At 53.6% G+C, this 20,882-nt stretch overlaps 1 protein-coding gene across 1 annotated transcript; it reads left to right on the top strand.

The window, feature by feature from the left end:
- The first annotated feature begins 519 nt into the window (after positions 1-519).
- On the top strand, positions 520-20,415 carry Pnkd (PNKD metallo-beta-lactamase domain containing). Its single transcript, XM_052193801.1, has 9 exons — positions 520-692; positions 13,998-14,113; positions 14,252-14,364; positions 15,578-15,636; positions 16,154-16,246; positions 16,580-16,743; positions 17,299-17,385; positions 18,296-18,411; positions 18,550-20,415. Exons 1-9 carry the CDS (start codon positions 532-534, stop codon positions 18,721-18,723), a joined length of 1,083 nt encoding a protein of 360 aa, XP_052049761.1. The 5' UTR covers positions 520-531; the 3' UTR covers positions 18,724-20,415.
- Positions 20,416-20,882: the final 467 nt, after the last annotated feature.

The raw sequence follows: 20,882 nt of genomic DNA, 5'->3' as shown, positions 1-20,882 counted from the left end.
GTGTTTATCCGCTAAGCTACTTCTGGCCTCTGTGTCTCTTGACCACCTGAAACCCTGGCCCAATGCCTTTAATTTAATGAATGAACAGCAGAAGATCCAACGAACTCCCGGGTGCTTTCTAGCTGATAAAGTTTAGGGGTCTTAAGGTTTCTCTTCAGGAGGACCACTCCAAGGCCTCTCCCAGAGTCTTCCCCCCCCCCCCAACCCCCGCATAGGGCCCGGCTCCTGTCCTCTCACAGTACTCTTTGCCTTTGTGGACCCTGATTAGCACGCGGTTGGGCCATCTCGAGCTCCGCCTCCAGACCCACCAGTAGCGGGAGGAGCCAGTCGGTCCTTAAGCCGGGGATTCGCAGTGCGTGCCAGGCCGCCGCTGGCGAGGGGCCGGGTCAGAACGCGATGTAGTGGGTGGAGCCAAGTGCCTCTGCACCCCCTAGAGCGCAGGTGCTGGGAGCCCCGCCTCTCCACGCATGGGACAGGGGCGGGACCGTCGCTTAGCAACGTTCAGCCCCGCCCCCGGTCCCGGCCCCCAGCATGGCTTGGCAGGGCTGGCCCGCGCCTTGGTTGTGGGTCTCTGGCTGCTGGCTGCTATTCTTCGCTTTCGTGCTGCTCCTGAGTCCCCGCGGCTGCCAAGAACGGCGGGGTTTCCGCGGCCTCCTCATGACGCGCAGCCAGCGGCTGCTCTTCCGAATCGGGTTAGTGCCCTAGCTTCGATCTATGCAGGCTCGGGAAGACTGGGAGAATGGACGCAGAAGGGATACCGGGGGTGCCAGGATGTCTTGGACTAGGGGTTTCTAAGCCACCAGAGCAAAAGGATGGAGAAACGGGCTGGAGAAGCCCCTGAGTTCGTTCTGAGTTAAAAAAGCAAAGAGTTGAAGGACCGAAGAATTGGGATGGGATAGGTAGGAAAAGAGGATTAGGAGCACAGATCCGAATTGGTAGGGTGGGAGCCAGAGGACTCAGGGAGCCGAGGGCCAAGTAAGATGCTGGAGCCCAGGGAGTGCGGGAACTGGTGCAGGGAAGAGCTGACCGGCCACAGGGCAGAGGGCAGCAGATCTGCCTCCCTGTCTCAGGTGCAAGGGTAAAAGTGTGCCCTAGATGTCTAACTTTACTCTGTATGCCCCTGTCCTTCTGCACATCATCCAACACTCCAACTATGCGAGGAACCTCTGGGTGTGTGGTTCTGTCCCTCGCATAGTTCAACTCTTTAGGTCAATCTAGCCTTTTACCTCCCACTGCTGGCACCCAAAGCTCTCGGCTGTGAAATTTGACCCAACAGCCAGCCTTGGACCTCCTGTGACTTTGCCCTAGCCAACTCTCTTCCTCGCTGCCCCTGGCAAGAGTGATAATCATCACTGTTCTTCTACTTTCAAAAGCGGGGAAGAAACCAGAAGACAAGTTTCCGAGGGGCTGTTGGGCTGGCCCTCAGACCACAGTTTAGGGAAATCCATGTAAAGACCCTTGGTCAGTGTCCAGATTCCCGGGAAGGCCTAAGATGGGGAATTTTCTTAGTTTCAGAGATGACACTGTGCAAGTCACCCTCCTCCATCCCCAGGCCACCCCCCACTACTCCCAGAACATCAGGCCTGGAGCTCCCTTTATGATCGATCTCTAAAGTAAAAATATAAAAGCCTAGTGGGCTGAAAAACATTCTAGATAGTGCTCTGACCAAATCTCTATCACTCTGTGGGTTGTTTTGTTTTGTTTAGCCTTAAAGTCATGAGGTGGCAGAGTGGATTTTGGAAACAGGTGTGAGGGGATATTTTGTTTGTAATTTGTTTGTTTGTTTGTTTGTTTGGTGCTGAAGACTGAACCCAGAGCCACGTGATGCTAAACATGTTCTCTACCACTCATCTGCACACCCTAGTCACTAGATTTGTGTGCTTTGTGTGTGTGTGTGCATGTGTGCATGTGTTTGTGTGTATGCGCATAAGCGTGTGTATATCCATGTGTAAATGTCTGTGTGTGTGTGTGCGTGTGTGTGTGTGTGTGTGTGTGCGCGCGCGCGCGCACCCATTTGCTTTGGTTTGGGTTTTTTAGTTTTTGTCACAAAAGTCCTGGGAATCATGTGGCTCTATTTAGAGAAGAGACTTTTTGGTTTGGGGGTGGGGTTGGATTTGGTTTTTTCCAGACAGGGTTTCTCTGTATAGTCCTGGCTCTCCTGGAACTCACTCTGTAGACCAGGCTGGCCTTGAACTCAGAAATCCGCCTGCCTCTGCCTCCCAGAGTGCTGTGATTTCAGGCGTGCACCACGACCACCTGGCTAGAGAAGAGATTTTAACTCTACTTTTAGTATCCAAATTGGTAAGCTTGAAGTCTCAAAAATGTCAGGGGAAGTGGAAAATGGGAGTTTCCATGAGGAACTAGAACCAGAATTCCTAAGACCAGAATGCCAATAATCATTATCAGAACGACAAGAGTCCGGGTATTCCGAGACTTGAGGTTTGGGAGTTTGTCACATCCCTTAAGTTTGATTTCTTGAGGGAGCTTCTTCATAATTCTTTTTTGGGGAGGAGAGGGTATTCGGGGTTGAGATAGGCTCTTCCTGTGTCCCAGGCTCGCCTCAAACTTTGCAGCCATCCTGCCTTCGCCCCATGCTCAAGTACAGGTACACACAACTATACCAGGTTTAGAACTCACTGCTCCTGGGCTGGAGAGATGGCTCAGCTATTGAAGGATTGGCTGTTCTTGCAGTGAACTGAACTCAAGCTCAGTTCCCAGAACCCACACTGCAGAACAACTGTCCATAGCTACAGTTCCAAGAGCTGTCACCTCCACTTCTGACCTCCTTCGAGGACACCAGCCGCAAACATGCTGCACAGGTACACACGCAGGCAAAACACCCTTAAACAAGAAATAAATCTAAAAGAATTTTTTTTAACAGAATTCAGTTGTTCCATGGGGCCTTTCCTTTGTCTAGATTTCCAGATTGCCTTAGAATCAACTTTCCAAATTTGCAGAGCAGAAGGGTGTGCCTGGAAGAGGATTTCCAGACCCTGCTGTTCTGTGGTGTGGGAAACAATTAGTCCAGTCCCTTGAGGGGAGACATTGCTAACCTTTAGCATGGGGCAGGCATACTGGCAGGAAACACGTGGCGAATGTGTAGGTGTTGTTGTGAGGTGCCTCCAAGCCTACAGGAAGGATGGTCACAGGAGCCCGTCCCCACTCCCTGAACTGAAGGTATGGCCGAGAGGCCCAGGGGTACAGCATTTTTGTTGGGCTGGAAAGCAGATAATGGAATTCCCCAGCGATCCACAGACAGAGAGGAACTGTTCGTGTTATCATTAGTCATGATAGTTCCACAAAATAGTGGCCTTCCTCAATCGCGGCTATTATCTGGGAGTAAGAATAACTAGGCCCTGCCGAGGGTAGATCCAGCAGACGTGGGCTGACATTAGCCACTTGCGCCGGGGACTCTGAGAACCAGGGCAGAGAGTAGCTAAGCATGGAGCAGATCCCGTGGTTGGACAAGCCGCCTTTTGAATTCTGGCTCTGCTACATAGTGACCATGTGGCCTTGGTCAGATATTCTTTCTGAGCCTGGCTGGTTTGCACCAGCAGAATGGGAATGCTGTCAGTGTCTGTCTTTTGGGGCTCCTGTGAAGGTCTCATGAATCCACATGTAAGAAGTGATCAAGGCAGGAGAGCAATTGTTTTGTGTGTAGCCTGTGATGGCAGGGCGGAGAACATGCCCTCCTCTAATTCTCTCACAAGTGTCTTCTAACTTTATCCAGCCATGCCCAGGCAATGCTGTCTCTCCTATCCCATAACACTTACCTGCCCTGGGTCAGGAGCTGACCAGTGTTTTCGACGGCTGACCTTCAGAATGAGGCAGTAACTCTGTCTGAAGTCCCAAAGCAGGGCATATGACACCTTATTCTGGCCTCCTCGTGTAACACACACACACACACACACACACACACACATGCAATTTAATATTTTTCAAAAGTACCTTTTTTAAAAAGAGAAAGATCTAGGCAAAGGACGTATCTCAGTAGTAGGATGCCTCTGTAATATATGCAAGGCTTGACACCCCATCACGCAGAAGGTTAGTGCACTGACTGGTTTTATGTCAGCTTGACACAGGCTGGAGTTATCACAGAGAAAGGAGCTTCAGTTGGGGAAGTGCCTCCATGAGATCCAGCTGTGGGGCATTTTCTTAATTAGTGATCAAGGGGGGAGGGCCCCTTGTGGACGGTGCCATCCCTGGACTGGTAGTCTTGGGTTCTATAAGAAAGCAAGCTGAGCAAGCCAGGGGAAGCAAGCCAGTAAGGAACATCCCTCCATGGCCTTTTCCTGACCTGCTTGAGTTCCAGTCCTGACTTCCTTTGGTGACGAACAGCAATGTGGAAGTGTAAGCTGAATAAACCCTTTCTCCCGCAACTTGTTTCTTGGTCATGATGTTTGTGCAGGGATAGAAACCCTGAGTAAGACAGTTAGGTAGGAAAAAGGACCGTGTGAACAGATGTGACCTGGGCTCCAAACTGTGACAGAGGTAGGATACAGCAAGCTCCTTGAGACGGCAGGGTACAACCAAGGAGCCTGTGATCAGGAGAATAAGGTTATGTCATGTGGGTCGTCTGCAACAGCCTCAGTTTCCCTTTGCCCCTTTGCCTCCTTGGGGCAGTAGAGGTGGGCCTGCCTATTGATAGGATGCAAGTAGAACACGAGGCCAGATTCTTGCAGCACTGAAGATGCCCTGCACAGCGGAGGAGGACAGTAACTGGCCTCTGCTGGGTCGCTGACCAAGTGTCTGTTCATTGTTATACACAGAGAGGGGGTTTGACGGTTGTGAGTTGCCTAGTACGGGTGGTAGGAACTGAGCTCCAGTCTTCTGCCAAGCAGCAAGCACTCTTTTTTTTTATGTTTTATTTTATGTGCATTGTTGTTTTGCCTGCCTGTGTGTCTGTAAGAGGGTGTCAGATCCCCTCAAACTGGAATTACAGACAGCTTTGAGTTGCTATGTTGGTGCTGGGAATTGAACCCAGGACCTCTCGAAAAGCTTAACTACTGAGCCATCTCTCCAGCGCCGCGGGGGGGGGGGGGGGGGGGGGGGGCGAGATCTTTCCTGACCCTTGCTCCAGCCATGTGATAAAATTGATGTGAACAGGTCCCTTAGGTGAGCCTTACTTTTACCATTTCTGAAAGAGGAAATCTTGTCCAGGCCAACAGGGTCCACTGACCCAATGTGCAGGATGGTAAAAGCCCTGACGTGAGGATCCTTGAGAAAAACTCTTGTTCGTGGCCCAAATGAAGACCAGGCATTGTGAGCTAGGCTGTCAGAGGCATAGCCGATAGTATCCCTAAGTAGTCTGTCTCAATTGGAATTATTGATTTAAATCAGACACAGGAGCCACAGAGGTGACTAAGGTTTCAAGTCTGATGCCTAGAGTTTGTGACTCCCACAAGTCCCCTGAACTCCACACAGGAGCAGGCACAAGCTCTGTAAATGTAATAAATCAAAATGACATATAAAAAAAACAGAAACAGCCAGGGGGTGGTGGCGCATACCTTTAATGCCAGCACTTGGGAGACAGAGGCAGGTGGATTTCTGAGTTCAAGGCCAGCCTGGTCTACAGAGTGAGTTCCAGGACAGCCAGGGCTATACAGAGAAACCCTGTCTCAAAAAAACAAAAACAAATAAACAAACAAAAAAAAAAGTAAGGAAGGAAGAGAAGAAAAAAAACAACTAATCAGCCAAAAAACAAAACAAAAAACCCAGAAACTTGTCACTTGTGTGTTCAGATCCCTTTGGAGGTGTCTCCTCGAAGGCAGAGTTGGCTCTCTATGCCCTGCCAGCCAGTCTGTCCTCCCAGCCCTTCTGCCCCTGTCCCGAGTTCACCATGTTGCAGAGGCTCCATGCTGTGACTACCCCACCTGTCCTGTGCACAGCAGTGTCCCCGTCCCTGCGGTTCCAGTCCCCACTGTCCAGCTTTATTCTCAATGGTATACGACAGTGATGTGTACTGCCATGTCTGTTTGCAGGTTTTCTCTTCCTACCCACATATGGCCGCACAGAGTCAAGCCTAGTTACTACTGCATCTCAGCTTCCAGAGCAATGCTTGGATGCTCAGCCCTTACCAGATGTTTCTGAATGGAGGGAGGGAGGGAAGATGGAAGGGTAACCTTGGCCCAGGTGCCATGTCCTCCATGGAGCTGGCTGAGCCTCCTTAGCCCAAATTCCCCTTTGCCTCCCTTGGGCCTGGCCGAGTTATCTCTGTAGAGCGTTTGGTGCCTTCTCCTCCCTGGGCTCAGGCTGCCACAGGTCTGGCTCCACAGCTGGACTCCCACAGGCTTGCCCGGGAGCACGGTTCTGTCAAAGGGCCTGTGCTGAAAGTGAGTGACAGAGGAGAGAACCAATGGACGTGAATCCCACTGTGAATCGCGCTGTGGCGAGGCAGGTGGCCTGGAGTGCAGGCCTTCTGGCGGAGGCTCACCTCCTAAGAGTCATATGTCCTCCTTCTACAAAAGATGGCTGTCGTCTGCAGAGGACTGCAGAGATTGGGAAGGCTGAGAAAACCCAGACGGGAGGCTCCGTCTTTGCATGCCCTGGCCTCTCTGGGCATGTGTAAAAGACCTCCGGGCATGCTGGAGACTGCTGGAAACCCTCAGCCAAGGGCCTCCTCAGCTGCCTCATTAGCTTTTTTTTTTTTTTTTGGTTCCCCCCTCCCCCCAAGAAAGCACACAACAGAGTGTGACTGTTCCTATGGCCTTAAGCCAATCCTGCTCAACAGAAGCCTGTGACCTGCTGGCCCCCCAGGTCTAGACCTGCAGCCCTCAGCCATTCCAAGTTGTTATTAGGTGTGTCCCATCACTGATCACATGCAAGCCTGGACAAGCTGAGTCTTGGCCCAAAATACCCATGACCACCAGCCTCGCCGCCTTGGGTCTGTCTCACTACCCTGAGCCTGCCTCTTGGGTTACAGTAATGTCTTGGGTCTCGCTGTCCTCAGAGAGCCACATATAGGGAGTACCATCCTGGGTCCCAGGGGACCAGTTAGGAAACTTTGTTTTCTCTTTGATGTGGTTATGGTGGGTAGAAATGCTGGTCCAGGCTGGAGAAAGGCTGAGTCAGGTTTCGGGACTGGGGACCGATTGAGCTTAGCGGGAAAGTGGGTGCCCTAGGTTCTAACTCTAGCACTTCAGACTGCAGGAGGAGACAGAAGAGGTCAGAATCTTTCTTCTGCTGTTGTTTTGTTTTGGGGGGTTGGTGTTATTGTTGTTCTCATTCTATATCTCTGGCCAAGGTGGAAATTCATAGAGATCCACACACCTCTGCCTCCCAAGAGCTGCCATCGACGGCAACCACACCTGGTCCAAGATGCCTAAATCTAATGTGTACTGGACACCCAACCCTAGTAGCTTGTTCTGATAGGCTTCTGAGAGCACTGTCCTAGATCCCAGCTTGCTGGGCCCGTGCCTGGGGACCCCATGCGGGGTGGCTGTCAGGGTCACCCTATTAGTCACATGGGTCTGTAGAAGAAGAGTTGAAGGAAAGGGGAACAGGCTGCGGAGTAAGTTCCTCCTTTGTGCACTGAGCATTCAGAGACCAGAGGCTGCGTGTCTGGTGATGAATGGCTGAAGAAACCAGGGGCCATGGGCTGCAGTGTAGTGTGGCTCAGTGGTAGCTGCTTGCCTTTCCTGCACCAGGCCCTGGACTCCATCCTCAGGCCTTTGCGTGGAGCCGTGCATCCCAGTTATGGTGGCTGTGGGGCGCAGCTTCTACAGTGACTCTTCATAGTGCCCCTCCAGTCACTGCCCACCCCACATTCTCCTCCCCCTCTGGCTCCACAGAATCACTTCCGGAATCATAGAGCCTTCATTTCAAAAATCCTTGTGCCAGATGTCGCATCCTGACACCCCCAGGGCTCTCTGTCCCCTCTGCAGTTGAGTGCAAAACATTTGCCAGTGCCATGAACTGACTGGTTCCTGTAGGAGACACAGAGATCCCAAGGTCCCCGAGGCCAGATCCCGGGCTGCAGACCCAGCTCTGTGTGATCACCCTGACCTGTTCTTTAACTCCCAAAGGCCCGCAGAGGAATCGGGATGCCCCTGTAACCGCTCGTCCAGTCCTACCCCTGACTTAGGGTTTGGGGAGGGTTTTAGTGGTTGAGTGGGCTGCAGGTCAGGGTTCTAGGGAGATAGCTCTACCCACTGTCCCGCGCCCTGCGATTTGACCAAGCGAAGCCCACCCCCACACTTCCAGGCTCGTTTCCCTGTCTGTGAGATGAGGGTGTGATACTTGAAGGGCCTGAGCCGAGCCATGGGAGGCCCCGGGCACACTCGGGGTTTGCTCTCCGGCTTAGGCGAGAAAAGCGGTGGCACGGTTAGAGATGAGGCGGTGGACTTTCAGCGTTCCTTCCATTTTCTCACACTCTTCTGTTCCTCTCCCCCTTCCCTGCCTCTCTGAGGCCCGGGGTGCAGCCTACACGGCAAACCACTTGAGGGTTTCATGTCCCGTGGCACAGCCCCCACCCATGCCGCTGAATCTGGGTGACCCGCTTGGCAGGACACCCTGCTCGCCCAGGTCTGGGGGGGTAGTAGGGTTAGAGGAGGGCACAAAGGTGGAAAGGACCCAGTTGGGCAAGCCACCGCCGTGAGGCTTGCTGGACTGCCAGCCCCGGCCTGGCCTGAGATCCAGTCATGCCCGGCGCTGTGCCATGCTCTTGCCCAGCCCCTCCCCAGCCTTTCCTAATCTCTAGCCAGCTTTTCTTGAATGCCACTTGCTGGGCTGTGCCAATGTAGGCGTTCCTGGGGGTGGAGGGAAACACCAGAGTCACAGGGAGCCACGCGAGGGGTAGGTGGGCAACTGCCAGCCTCAGCAGGTCCTGCCCAGGGAGGGTGCCATGGAATTCGTAGGCACCAGGTCTGGGGAGCAGAGGGAAGTTGTCCGATGACATCATCAGTGGCCTCATCTCCTAGGAGATAAGAGTGACATAAGCCCTGAAAGGTAGGTAGTTAGGACTTCAGTCAGCAGAGAAGCCTGTGGGGGAGAAAAGGAAGAAGAGAAGGTTTTTTATTCCTTTCTAGAAAGCTCCCAGAGCAGAGGCAGGGAGCCCAGAGCTGTTTCTTGTTGTGATGTTTGAGACAGGGTCTAAGTAGCCTAAGGTGTCCTCAAACTTCTGATCCTCCCGATTCCATTAGTATCATAGCCAGAGACTTGAACCCAAGGCTTCATGCAGGCCAGCCAAGCGCTCTACTAACCGACCTATGTTTCCAGACCTGTTTTTATTTTTTATTTTTCACCCTTTTCTGTGGAGGGAGGGGGCACATGCGTTCCAAGTACACACGTGCTCAGAGGACAGCTTGCAGGAGTCAGTTCTCTCCTCGTACTATGTGAATCCCAGAAATGGAAGCCAGGTCCTAAGGCTTAGCAGCGGCCATCTCAGTACAGACATACACAGGCACACCACACACACACACACACACACACACACACACACCACAGAGGCTGTAGTACTCAGGTGGAGGCCAAAGGACAACTTTTGGAAGTCAGTTTTCACTTTCCATTCTTGGCTTAGTCAGGGTTTCTGTACTGAGACTAAACACCATGATCAGCTAACTCGGGGAGGAAAGGGTTTCTTCAGCTCACGCATCCTCAGCAGTGTTCATCACTGAAGTCAGGGCAGGAACTCACACAGGACAGGAACCGCGAGGCAGGAGCTGATGCAGAGGCCACTGAGAGCTGCTGCTTGGTGTCTGTGCTCTGCTCCTCAGCTTAAGAAATAGAACATTGCAGATGGGGCAGAAGGTCCGCGGTCCCACCACCTCCCAGGACTGAGCACTACTGCTGGCTAGGATGGGGACCATCCTCAACGCCTTATCCTTTACGACACGTCTGCATCCTGAATGGGAGCTGGGGTGGTTTCCGCGTGCATTGGCATTTCAATAAATGTCAGAGTGTTTTCTTGGCAACTTGTCTTTCAGCATAATGATATGTATTTGGACTCTGTGCGTGTTATGTCCGGTTTGGATCATTTGTTTTGCTGTCTGTGTAGTTTCCCACAGTCTGGGTATGGCCTGGCTTATTTTTATATTTTGCTGTTGATGGACATGTAGGGGGTTTCCACCCTTTCACTCTGGGGAGCACAGGGTTTTCACTGGATTCAGTGGGAAGGGAGGAGACCGGCAGAGGGGCAGGTCAGGGAGCAGGTCTCTGGGAACACTGGGGGCCACAGGAGGCTCAGAGCAGGAGCAAGCCTCGATCAGAGGTGGTGCATTCGGAGCTTTGGCCTGTCTGGAGTTTGGACAGAAGGCAAAATTGGGTAAAGGAGGCTCTGGCAAGACCTAGGGGTGAGCCCCCGTGGACCAGTCCTATATGAGCCCAGCAGAAAGGCAGAACTGAGGAAGACCCTCATTTGAAAGAGAGAGGGCCAAAGAGGAGAGAGAGCCCACAACCCTGTGGTTGTGACACTCTGAAGAATGGTGCCCAAGATGAGTTGCACTTGGCATCAGAGCCATAGAAAGTCATGGTGATGGCGGTGGGGGTCTGAGGGTACCTGGGGAGAGTGTCCCTGCACAGCTAGGACCTCAGTCCGCCCCCAGCCCAGGCCCTGCTTCTCCTAACCTGATTTATTTGACACCTCAGGCTCCCTTCCCCTTGGACTAACAACCTGCAGGCTAACATCCAGACTTTGCTTCCTTCTTAGCCCCGCCATCTTCCTTGCCAGCATCTTTTCCCTCAGGATCTCGCTTCTTTCTCAGGATCTCTCTGTGATCTCTCCCTGCCCACTCAATGTTTCCTGTTCCTGCCCTTTGCCTGCCCCTCCCCCCCAGGCCTCCTGGCAAAATTCTTAGAACATGGTACATTCCCCTCTGCCCAGGCCTTGGTTCTATGTGACCCAAAATACCTCACTACAGGCTCCATCCCCCAGTCTCCTGGCTGAGAGAGCAGGTCTTGGTTCTTCTGCATGCAGTCGGGCCCCTTCCCTCCCAACAGCTTGGAACTAGCTCGAGTTAGCAGGGAGTTAATGATTCATCTGTTCTCCAGTTTAATGCACGCATGTTCCCTGTTTTTGCCACACCACGATTATTGCCACGGCAGGGAGCCTTTGGCTTTGTTCTGCGCTATCCCCCAGGGTTCCAGCGAGCACAGTAAATATTTTCCAAATAAAACGAGCCGCAGAGACTGGCCTCTTGTCTACAGCACACATTAGCATTGGACAAGGAAGGTGAGGTGTGTCTCAGCTCCTCACAGATGCAGGCCATCTTGCCCTGGCTGTCGTGTTAGCATCTGACAGTTTGGAAAGGAAGTGGTGATGTTGAAACCCCTTCTGCCATCTGGTCCTGACTGTGGGCACTTTCCGTGTGTTTTCTTACATCGTGCTGTCTGGTCTGATCTTTATGTGGTCCCGACAGGGCATCAAGGATAAGGGCGAGGAACCTTATCTGTTAGGCCAAGGACATAGGGCAGCAGGAGCCTTTCTGCTGTAGGAGCCATGACTGCTGCACTTTCTGTGAGAGAGAAGAGGAAGAGATGGCAGACTGGTGCTCTGTAGAGGAGAGGGTAATTGTATTCATTGCTGTTTAACTTTTCAGTCTGAAATAATCTTAGGTATGTCAAAACAACACAAAAAAGTTCCTTGTATACCTAGCCCAGCCTCTGGGATGTTAATGTTTCATGATTATGGCACAGTTCTCAAAAGCAACAAATTTTTATCAATGAGAGACTGTTACCACCATCAGACCATTCCAGATGTTGCCAGCTGTCTCAGTGGTCCTGATTCAGATCAAGGATCCTTCTCTGCTCAGTTCCTCTGCTGGCCAGGTGTTTTACAGCTCGGTTTGCCTGAGGTTTTTCTCATGAATAAATTATGGTTGTGCAATTTGGGCTTGAAGGCCACAGAAGGGAAGTTGTACCTTCCTCCGTGGTCAAATATCTATTGTTACAGCTGAAATTAGCATTTGTTTTCTTCTCTGTGGCGGTGGGGGGCAGGGCACCTACAATATGCATTTGCAAGCTGGGCAGGAGCCTAGCCGCTCACTGCAGCCTCTGTTGTCTTTATCTTCATCGTTTTCAGGTGACGTCAGCCCTGGTGCCCCACGACTGATTAGTATCTTGTAAAGCAGACAGTTTAAGACGATGCAAATCTCGCTCTGATTGTCCAGGTGTTAGGCTGCGCTCTTGTGCATTAGAAATTGGAAGTAGTGTTTGTGTGTTGTAAAGCAAGCTGGGAGAAAAAGAGAAAAGTCTGGGAAGGCTTCCTGGAGAAGGGCTCAGAGCCGGGACAGAATCTAGAGCAGCAGAGGGAGGAACATCCCAGGTAGGAGACCTGCCCAAGAGAAGGTGTGTAGTTAGGATGGCTTGGACCCAGTGCTCTCACTAGCACTTCAGTGTTCTCACCAGTGCTCCAGTGCTCTCACCAGTGCTCCAGTGCTCTCACTAGTGCTCCAGGGGCTCTCACTAGCACTCCAGACACCCACCTTCACCCCACTGCCCTCTTCTCCAGGCTGTGCACCACCTTGAACTCAGAAACACTGGCTTGACACTAGGCTGCTGGCCTCTTGTCAAGTCTAGGAAAGGAAAAGTGTTTGCTGAGTGACCTTCTCTCAGGACAGGTCACACCTGCCTCAGTCACCCCTGCAGGGAGAGCAGCTGCCTGGAGGGTGCTCTGTCTCTCCTTGCCTGCCAGCAGCTGTGTACACAGAGGCTCCACAGGGAGGAATGCGGGAAAGGAATCTTGATGTCTGCAGGGTGCAGACGGCTGGCTCTTACCTCCCACCTGCCTCACTCTCGGAAGTCTGTCCCCTCTGAGATTGCAGATGAGCAAAGGAAGGAGCACTTCCAGAACTTTCTGGATTAGATTTGCAATCCTAATGTGTCTTTAAGGTTACTTGGCCTTTCTTCATGTTTCAGATTAGTTCCTTGCCCTTTTTTACATGTGCATTTTCACATAGTGACTTTGACACGTTGAGCCCGAGGGTGGCCCAAGGGGCTCTTCTGAACTGGCCCGTGGTGGCCTCACAAGTCTCACTCATGTTTTGTTTGGAGAACTGTGGCGTCCTGGTCCACTTTCCTAACTACGAGTAGCTGGGATGTCTGTGGGGCGAGGGTCAGGCCCTCCAGTCTCACCTCTGGCTGCTAGTAGCCACAGAATTCTCTGTTTGAGCAAACCTGCTGTCTGCCATCACTGGGCCTCAGGCTTGCTTCCTCTACCCTAGTGGCTTCCAAAGTTGGTCTGTGGACCAGCAGCAGCAGCAGCACCTGAAGTGGTTAAAAATGTAATTTTCAGGGCTGAGTTGTAGCCTGTTTGGTGGCGTTTGCTTGGTGAGCCCGCAGCAGTGAGTCCCATCCCTGGCACCATAGGACGCAGGTGTGGAAACCCACGCCTGTAATCTGAGCACTTGAGAAGTAGAGAGGCTGGAGGGCCGGGGTACACGGTCACCCTCCACTACCTAGTGAGTGTGAGGGTAGCCTGGGCTACCTGAGACTAAGTAATGAGCAAAACAAAAAAAATGGCGAAGTGCTTGACTAAGGGTGCCTGAGGAACCGGAGATCCTAGAGCTTCGAGGCCTACAGATGTGGAAGACGATTAACCTGAGCCCAGGCTGAAGGATGATAAAGGATGATGGGGTTAGGTGAGAATATAGGTGAGTTAGGTGAGTGTGGCTAGGCGGCGTGGGGGAAGGTGTCCAGGCGGGCCCTTGCCTGGACACCTCTGCCCCTAAGGGACCACACACACACAGACATGGTATAGAATAGAGTTTATTCAGAATAGGGGATGGGAGTTAGTGGGAGAGAGAGAGAGAGAGAGAGAGAGAGAGAGAGAGAGAGAGAGAGAGGGAGAGGAGGCCGACCATGACCACGTGGAGGGGGGGGAAGAGCCCCAGGGGCAGAGAGGTGAGAGTATGTGGGAGAGCGGTGAGCAAAGAGGGAGAGGAGGAGCAAGTAGCCCCTCTTATAGTGGGCCAGATCTCTGGGGCGGGGCATACCTGGCTATTAACAGGTAGGTGTGGGGTGGAGCTTACACAAAACCCCAACACAGGCCTTCTGCCCTGCAGGTACAGCCTGTACACCCGGACCTGGCTCGGGTACCTCTTCTACCGACAGCAGCTTCGGAGGGCGCGAAATCGCTTCCCCAAAGGCCACTCCAAAACTCAGCCCCGACTCTTCAATGGTAAGCTCTAGCTGCCCCTGGCCAGCACCCCACCTCGCTCCCTGCGCTCACCCCCTGCCTACCCCCCTTCTCCTCCCCCTCCCCCTTCCCTTCAGCAGGCTCCCACCCCGCCCCAGCCTCTCTGTCTGCCTCTCCCAGGAGTGAAGGTGCTTCCCATTCCTGTCCTCTCCGACAACTACAGCTACCTCATCATCGACACCCAGGCTGGGCTGGCAGTGGCTGTGGACCCCTCAGACCCGAGGGCTGTGCAGGTGAGGGGACAGGGAGCGGGGGCGGGGGGGGGGGTGCTGGGGTCACCGCAGGGGACTGCCAGCTTTTCCTGCCAGGCTGGGGTTGGTCCTGGTTCCCTTAACTATGCTGCGTGTTGGTGGGCATCCATCTCTCACACAAACACGCCGCCCTCCCCTTAGAGCATGGGGAAGAGTGGGGGTTCTAGGCATGCAGATGAAAAAGGGCATAGCCAGGGTGGGGTGGGGTGGGGTGGGGTCCTGGGACTTGGTCCTGGCAGTTTCCAGTCTGCCTCTTACCTCTCTTCCCCCTGTGTATATATACTCTTTCTTTATTCTTATTTCTGTATTTATTTATTATTTGGGGGAATGTTTGTCCTCTCTTCCGCCTTTCTCCCCCTCTCCCCACCCAGACAGGGTCTTACGAAGTAACCTTAGCTGGTCTAGAACTTGATATGCTGACCAGGCCCCTTCCTCTCCTCCCCAGTGCTGGGATTCAAGGCATGCACCATCAAGCCTGGTATAACATTTTTCCCCACTATACATAGAGGTGTGTGTGTGTGTGTGGTACATGTGCCATGTGTGTGTATGTGTGGTGCGTGTGCCATGTGTGTGTTGCGTGTGCCATGTGTGTATGTGTGTGTGTTGCGTGTGTATGTGTGTGTGTTGCATGTGCCGTGTGTGTGTGTGTGTGGTGCGTGTGCCATGTGTGTGTATGTGTGTGTGTTGCGTGTGTATGTGTGTGTGTGTGTGTGTGTGGTGTGTGTGCCGTGTGTGTGTGTGTGTGTGTGTGTGTGTGTGTGTGTGTGTGTGGTGCGTGTGCCATGGCATGCACATGGAGGTCTCTTTCCACTTCTGTGAGGATCCTGGTGGTGGAATTCACCTGCTGAGCCATCTCACCGGCCTTCTTTCCTCTCTGACCTCTGTCAGTACCTGGCCTTCGTTGCTTTCCCCTTGTGTATGCACACACGTGTGTGTTATATGATAGTAGGACTAGAACCCAGGTTATTCCTCAGCGTGAGTGAATCCACATCAACTCCTGCTGTCCTCTCTCCCCTCCCTGCCCCACCCTCATTTGCTGGATCTCTGCTCTTCCAAGTCTCCTTTGCCAGCTTCTAAGTCCCTAGCCCATCTCCGGCCTTTCCCCATCTCTCCCGCTGTCTTTCCCACACAGACTAACAAGATTTTGATCATCCATGCCTCTGTATCTCCCCTCAGTATCTCTTCTCTCCCTCAGGCTTCCATTGAAAAAGAAAGAGTTAACTTGGTCGCCATTCTCTGTACGCACAAGCACTGGTAAGGGGCTGGGAATGATGGGGCTATAGGTACAGGTAGTTTTACCTTCGGGTACAGGCAGTTTTACCTTGTAGGTTGGGCTCAGAGGGAGCCACCTGGGGATAGCAGGATGGGCGGGACCTACCTTCCTACTCATGCTCCAGCAGAGGTGGAGAGACAGACTGGGTCACTTAGGGCCTTAGCAGCTTGAAGGCTCAGCAATGGGCAGGCATTGTTGTGTTCCATGCACAGGCAGGTAGTAGGTACCCACAGAATGAGCACCTAGTTAGTTAGTGGGTGGCTCAGGGTACAGAGGTGGGTGTGGTCAGATCCACTTGGGGGGGAGATTGGAGGATGACAGCTGGAGCTGAGAGTCCAAAAGGGTTGGTTAGAATTGCTCGTGAGCATAACAAGTTGAGGGGAGACTTAAGCAGGGAAAAGGCTTGAGCAAAAGCCAGGGGGTTACTTTAGGGAAGGAGGAAGTCCAGGTACAGTTGTCCTTTGAAGTCCCCGTGTGTTCCTCTCTGCCATCCCACAGGGACCATAGTGGAGGGAACCGTGACCTCAGCCGGCGGCACAGGGACTGTCGAGTGTATGGGAGCCCTCAGGATGGTATCCCCTACCTCACCCAGTAAGTCCCCAACCCAAGCATGGGCACCACCTGCCTCCTGCCTTCAGTCCAGCAGGGTGTCGGCAGCTGGATCTTTGGTGACGTCCTGTCTAGCCATTGGACAGCTAAGCAGAACCCATGTGAGGATAAGAAGACTGGCCCTGATTGTCCCAAGATGAGCCAGCCATGGTCAGAAGAGGAAGACTGTCATCTCAGCCCCTGGGCACCCCTGCCTTGTCCCTGTTGTACAAGTCCCCCTCCTATAAGTCACCTAGCCCTCAAGCCTGGCATGGTGACCGAGGCCAGCACAGCAGACGCTTACACGCCTCTCTTCCCTGTTGTTTTGTGCCCTAGCCCCCTATGTCATCAAGATGTGGTCAGCGTGGGACGACTTCAGATTCGAGCCCTGGCCACCCCTGGCCACACTCAAGGCCATCTGGTCTACCTGCTGGACGGGGAGCCCTATAAGGGTCCCTCCTGCCTCTTCTCAGGGGATCTGCTCTTCCTCTCTGGCTGTGGTGAGTTTCTGCAAAAAGAGAGGGGAGCGAGGACAGGAGGGAGAGACAAAAGCCAGACTAGCCACTGTTCCATGTCACATTTGGAAATGTGTTCCATCGTTCGATGGCTCACTAGCAGTCACCTCTGCTCCCGTTGCCTGACTGTTTCCAAGATTCTCAGAGGGGAAGGACCTAAGGAGAGGCCCTTTAGGCAAAGACTCAATGGGGCACTAATTTCCACTGGGTGGGACCTGTTTCCCTAAGACAGTGACTGGGAAGAAGAGAGCCGTGGGAAGCGGGGGATGCTTGAGAAGGAAGTACCACAGGTGGGGAGGACCACGAGTCCTCCACTGCCGAGTCCCAAAGAGCAGCCAAGGCTAAGGCTGTCTTGGAGAAAGGAGCCTGGAGACTGGGAGCCTTGCCCTCCACATGGCTCTGTGTGGGAGGTGGGGGGCTCACACCAGCTCTGCCAGAGAGAGGGAGGGAGTAGAAAAGCTACCCAGTCTGGTTCTTAACCCCACCTCTGCGAACCTTATACCATACTGCGGCCTCCTTAAACACATGATCCCGATGCAGGACGGACCTTCGAAGGCACAGCGGAGACCATGCTGAGCTCACTGGACTCTGTGTTAGACCTGGGGGATGACACCCTGCTGTGGCCTGGTGAGGTGCCCCTCCCCCTCCCCCAGCCCCATGCTTTGCCTGGCACCAGAACCCTGCCAGTCCCTCACTTCCCTAGAGACTGGCAAGCACAGTTCATGGCGCAAAGGCAGCACAGCCAATCCATAGGGCGGCGTGGGCATGTGGGGGGCAGACGCTGACCTCCCCATGGGGCAGCGTGTGGGGAGCAGACACTGACCTCCCCTGGAATCTTAGACTGGCTGTGTGGTGTGCACACCTCTCATACCACTGTCCTGTTCCCCAGACAGACCTTGGCCGCCTGTGAACCCCTGAGGACCCAGAGTCCTGGAGAGATTATCTAATTGTTCAGATAACTATGGTCAACGCCCCAAACAGAAAGTAGCATTTGCTTCTCTGAGAAAATAGTAAATCTGGTCCACATGTACTGATTGGCCTGAATTTGATATAGAGTATGCGGCACAAGAGCACACACACATACACACACACACACAGAGTACACAGCACACACTCCAAATCTCCCCAAATCCACATCCCCTCCCCTAATCATCCAACTGCTTTTTTCTTTCTTTTAATTTTTTTTTTTGATGTGTTACTGTCTTCTCCATTTGCTAAATGACAAAACCGTGGCTCAGGCAGGTGCCGGGTCATAAATGAAGAATGCTAGGCAGAGTTCAGGGCTAACCATGGCCTCCCAGCTCCAAAGCTAGTGCTCTTCCCCACGAGCCCTACCCACTGCCCAAACTGCCTCTGCCTCCCCCCACCCCCACCCCCAGCAACACTGTCCATGGTTGGAAATCACCCTTGGTGTTGGGGTTTTCCAAGAGTCTTGCCCCTACCCCACCCCTGACTGCTGGATAGCTGTGGGCCTGGGCCTTGGAGTAGGAAGGGTATGTGACCTCACCACCCATCTCTTTCCCGTGGTTTTGGCTAGGACATGAATATGCAGAAGAGAACCTGGGCTTTGCAGGCGTGGTGGAGCCCGAGAACTTGGCTCGCGAGAGGAAGATGCAGTGGGTACAGAGGCAGCGGATGGAACGCAAGAGCACAGTGAGGCCTGGGGGATGGGCGGAGTGCAGTGAGATTGGGGGTGGGGTGGGATTAGGGGTGGTGTGGAATGGGATGGGGTGGGGTGGGGTGGGGGAGGCAGACATCCATCCACCCATCCCTGTGCCTCTCGCTCTGCAGTGCCCATCCACCCTGGGAGAGGAACGCGCCTACAACCCATTCCTGAGAACACATTGCCTGGCGCTACAGGAGGCTCTGGGGCCGGGGCCAGGCCCCACCGGTGACGACGGCTGCTCCCGAGCCCAGCTCCTGGAGGAGCTGCGCAGGCTGAAGGACATGCATAAGAGCAAGTGAATAACCCTAGCTCACCTCAGTCCGGGCTCTCCCTGCAGAGGGGAGGCCCCCCACCGCCCACACCTCGCCATTCTCTTCATCACTATTAGACCACCACCATTGGTGCCCTAGGCAGCACTAATCCTCCAGACTGGCCAGGGAGGGCAGAGCCCAGGCAGTGGACCTAGAGGAGAAGGCAGAGAGAGGCCGAGACCCCACACAGTACAGATGTGTTTGGGGTGAGAGGAAGGAAGCACGTGGACGTCTCCAGACTTTGCTACTGTGGACAGTCTGCCTCCCTTCCCCCACTCGTGGACCAATAGCCAGATCATGAAGGCTGCTGTTGGCTCCAGAGGTCACCCTAGAACCCAGGAGACAGTGTCCTGTCCAGGCCAGTCTGTCTTCCACCTCCCCCCATGCAGGGTTATCAGAGAAACTCACCCCCCAGAACGATCTAAAGTGTGGTGCCTGGGCAAGTATTCATCAACAGGGGGCAGCCAAACTCTAGGTGACTGAGACTCCAAGCCCCACCCTACCCACCTTGCTAAGACATTGCCAGGCAGAGCCATTCCTAAGAACACCTAAGGGCTGGAAGCCTGGCTCTGGCCAATCCCTGCCTCAGTGGATGTCCTGAAGGCCAGAGAGAAAGGTTCCTGATTGCAAGGAATCTTCTGCTTCAGGCCAGGGAGTCACAGGATGCTGGGATACAGAGCCACACGACGCCATGCACATCAGTTCTGGCTCTGCCCTGTCCCGGATCACAAGAGCCTGCCTTCCCAGGGGACAGTGAACCGCGGTCTGCCTCAGACCTGCTTCTCCTTTCCGCCTTGTTCTTAGGAATCCCTGGCGCCTGCTGTCTCACTTAACCCCTCTTGCTTTGTCCTCAACCCCTTTCCCCTCCGAGACATCGAAGGCTGACCTTCCTTCCAGCCCTGGCACTCGGCTGGCTCTTTGCAGTTTGCCAAACCCCTCCATTTCCACATGATTTCCCTCTAGATCCCCGGGGCCCCTCACGGGCAGTGTGCAGTCAGCAGAGGTCTGGGAACAGGAAGCTCTGGTGAGTGGCAGCTTCCCGGACCTCAGCCTGGGCATACCCCACTGCTCCATCCCCCTCCAGATCTGCTTGTCCTCTGGTCTCAGGCCAAGGGCCCTTTGCGGCCACAGGAGCACTATGGTCAGTTAGCAGGCACACCTTGGGTTACCCAGGAGCCTTCCACTAGACTGTGCAGTGCCCTCTGTCGTTCCTCTGAGATGCCCCTGCCTCAGTTTCCCCTCTCATCTGGCTTCGGCCGCCCTCTCCAGCCCCAGCCTTTGGAACTCACTCTAGCAATACCACCAGACTAGTTAGCCTTCCCGGCTCCCGACACACTCGCAGTTTCATGCCTTTGTGCCTTTCGCTCCCGCGGTTTCTTCAGCTGGAATGCCTTCCTGCCTCCCGCCTCCTCTGCCTGGCAAACACCTATTAGCCTCTCCCAGCCCCTCCCCCAGGCAGGCACCCTTCACCCCTCTCTTCCGGGCTACCTCTGCACCTTGTAAATGCTTCTCTCGTGGCACCTATCACACCGTATTTTACTTGTTTACATGTTTGTCTCCCCTTCTAGACTGTGAATCCTTAAGGGCATGGACTGTATCTTATGCATCTCTGTATTTCTGCGCCTAGCACGGTGCCTGGCACATAGTAGGCGCTCAATAAATGTTGAATGAATGATTTAACCAAGGTCTGAGCTCTCAGTGGCTTATCTATGCTGCCCATGGGTAACAACAGGAGAATCTGCTCATTGCTTCCTGACTCCATTCTGGGTCCCATAACAGGGTACTTAGTGGACAGAGCTCTGGACAGCCTCTCAGGAAATGCCCTGGGTTCAATCCCCAAGAACACCAGAACAACCGAGGTAAAAATGCCCGCCACATATTCCTTCCACAGCCCATGTGCTTTGGGTTCAGAGTTTACAATGTGGGTGCCTTGGTCTCCCCCTCAGCTTGAGACACGCAGGATACTACAAGCCACAGCCCAGCAGTGAAGAGCACCTCAGGAATACCACCTCGTCTCTTTTGTTTCGTTTTGTTTTGTTCTGTTTTTTTCAAGACAGGGTTTCTCTGTGTAGCCCTAGCTGTCATGGAACTCACTCTGTAGACCAGGCTGGCCTCGAACTCAGAGATCCTCCTGCCTCTGCCTCCCA

The sequence above is a fragment of the Apodemus sylvaticus genome, chromosome 9, assembly GCF_947179515.1.
Source record: "Apodemus sylvaticus chromosome 9, mApoSyl1.1, whole genome shotgun sequence".
NCBI lineage: Eukaryota > Metazoa > Chordata > Mammalia > Rodentia > Muridae > Apodemus > Apodemus sylvaticus.
Note: the sequence above shows the minus strand (reverse complement) of the source record. Positions and strands in the feature narration are given on the sequence as shown.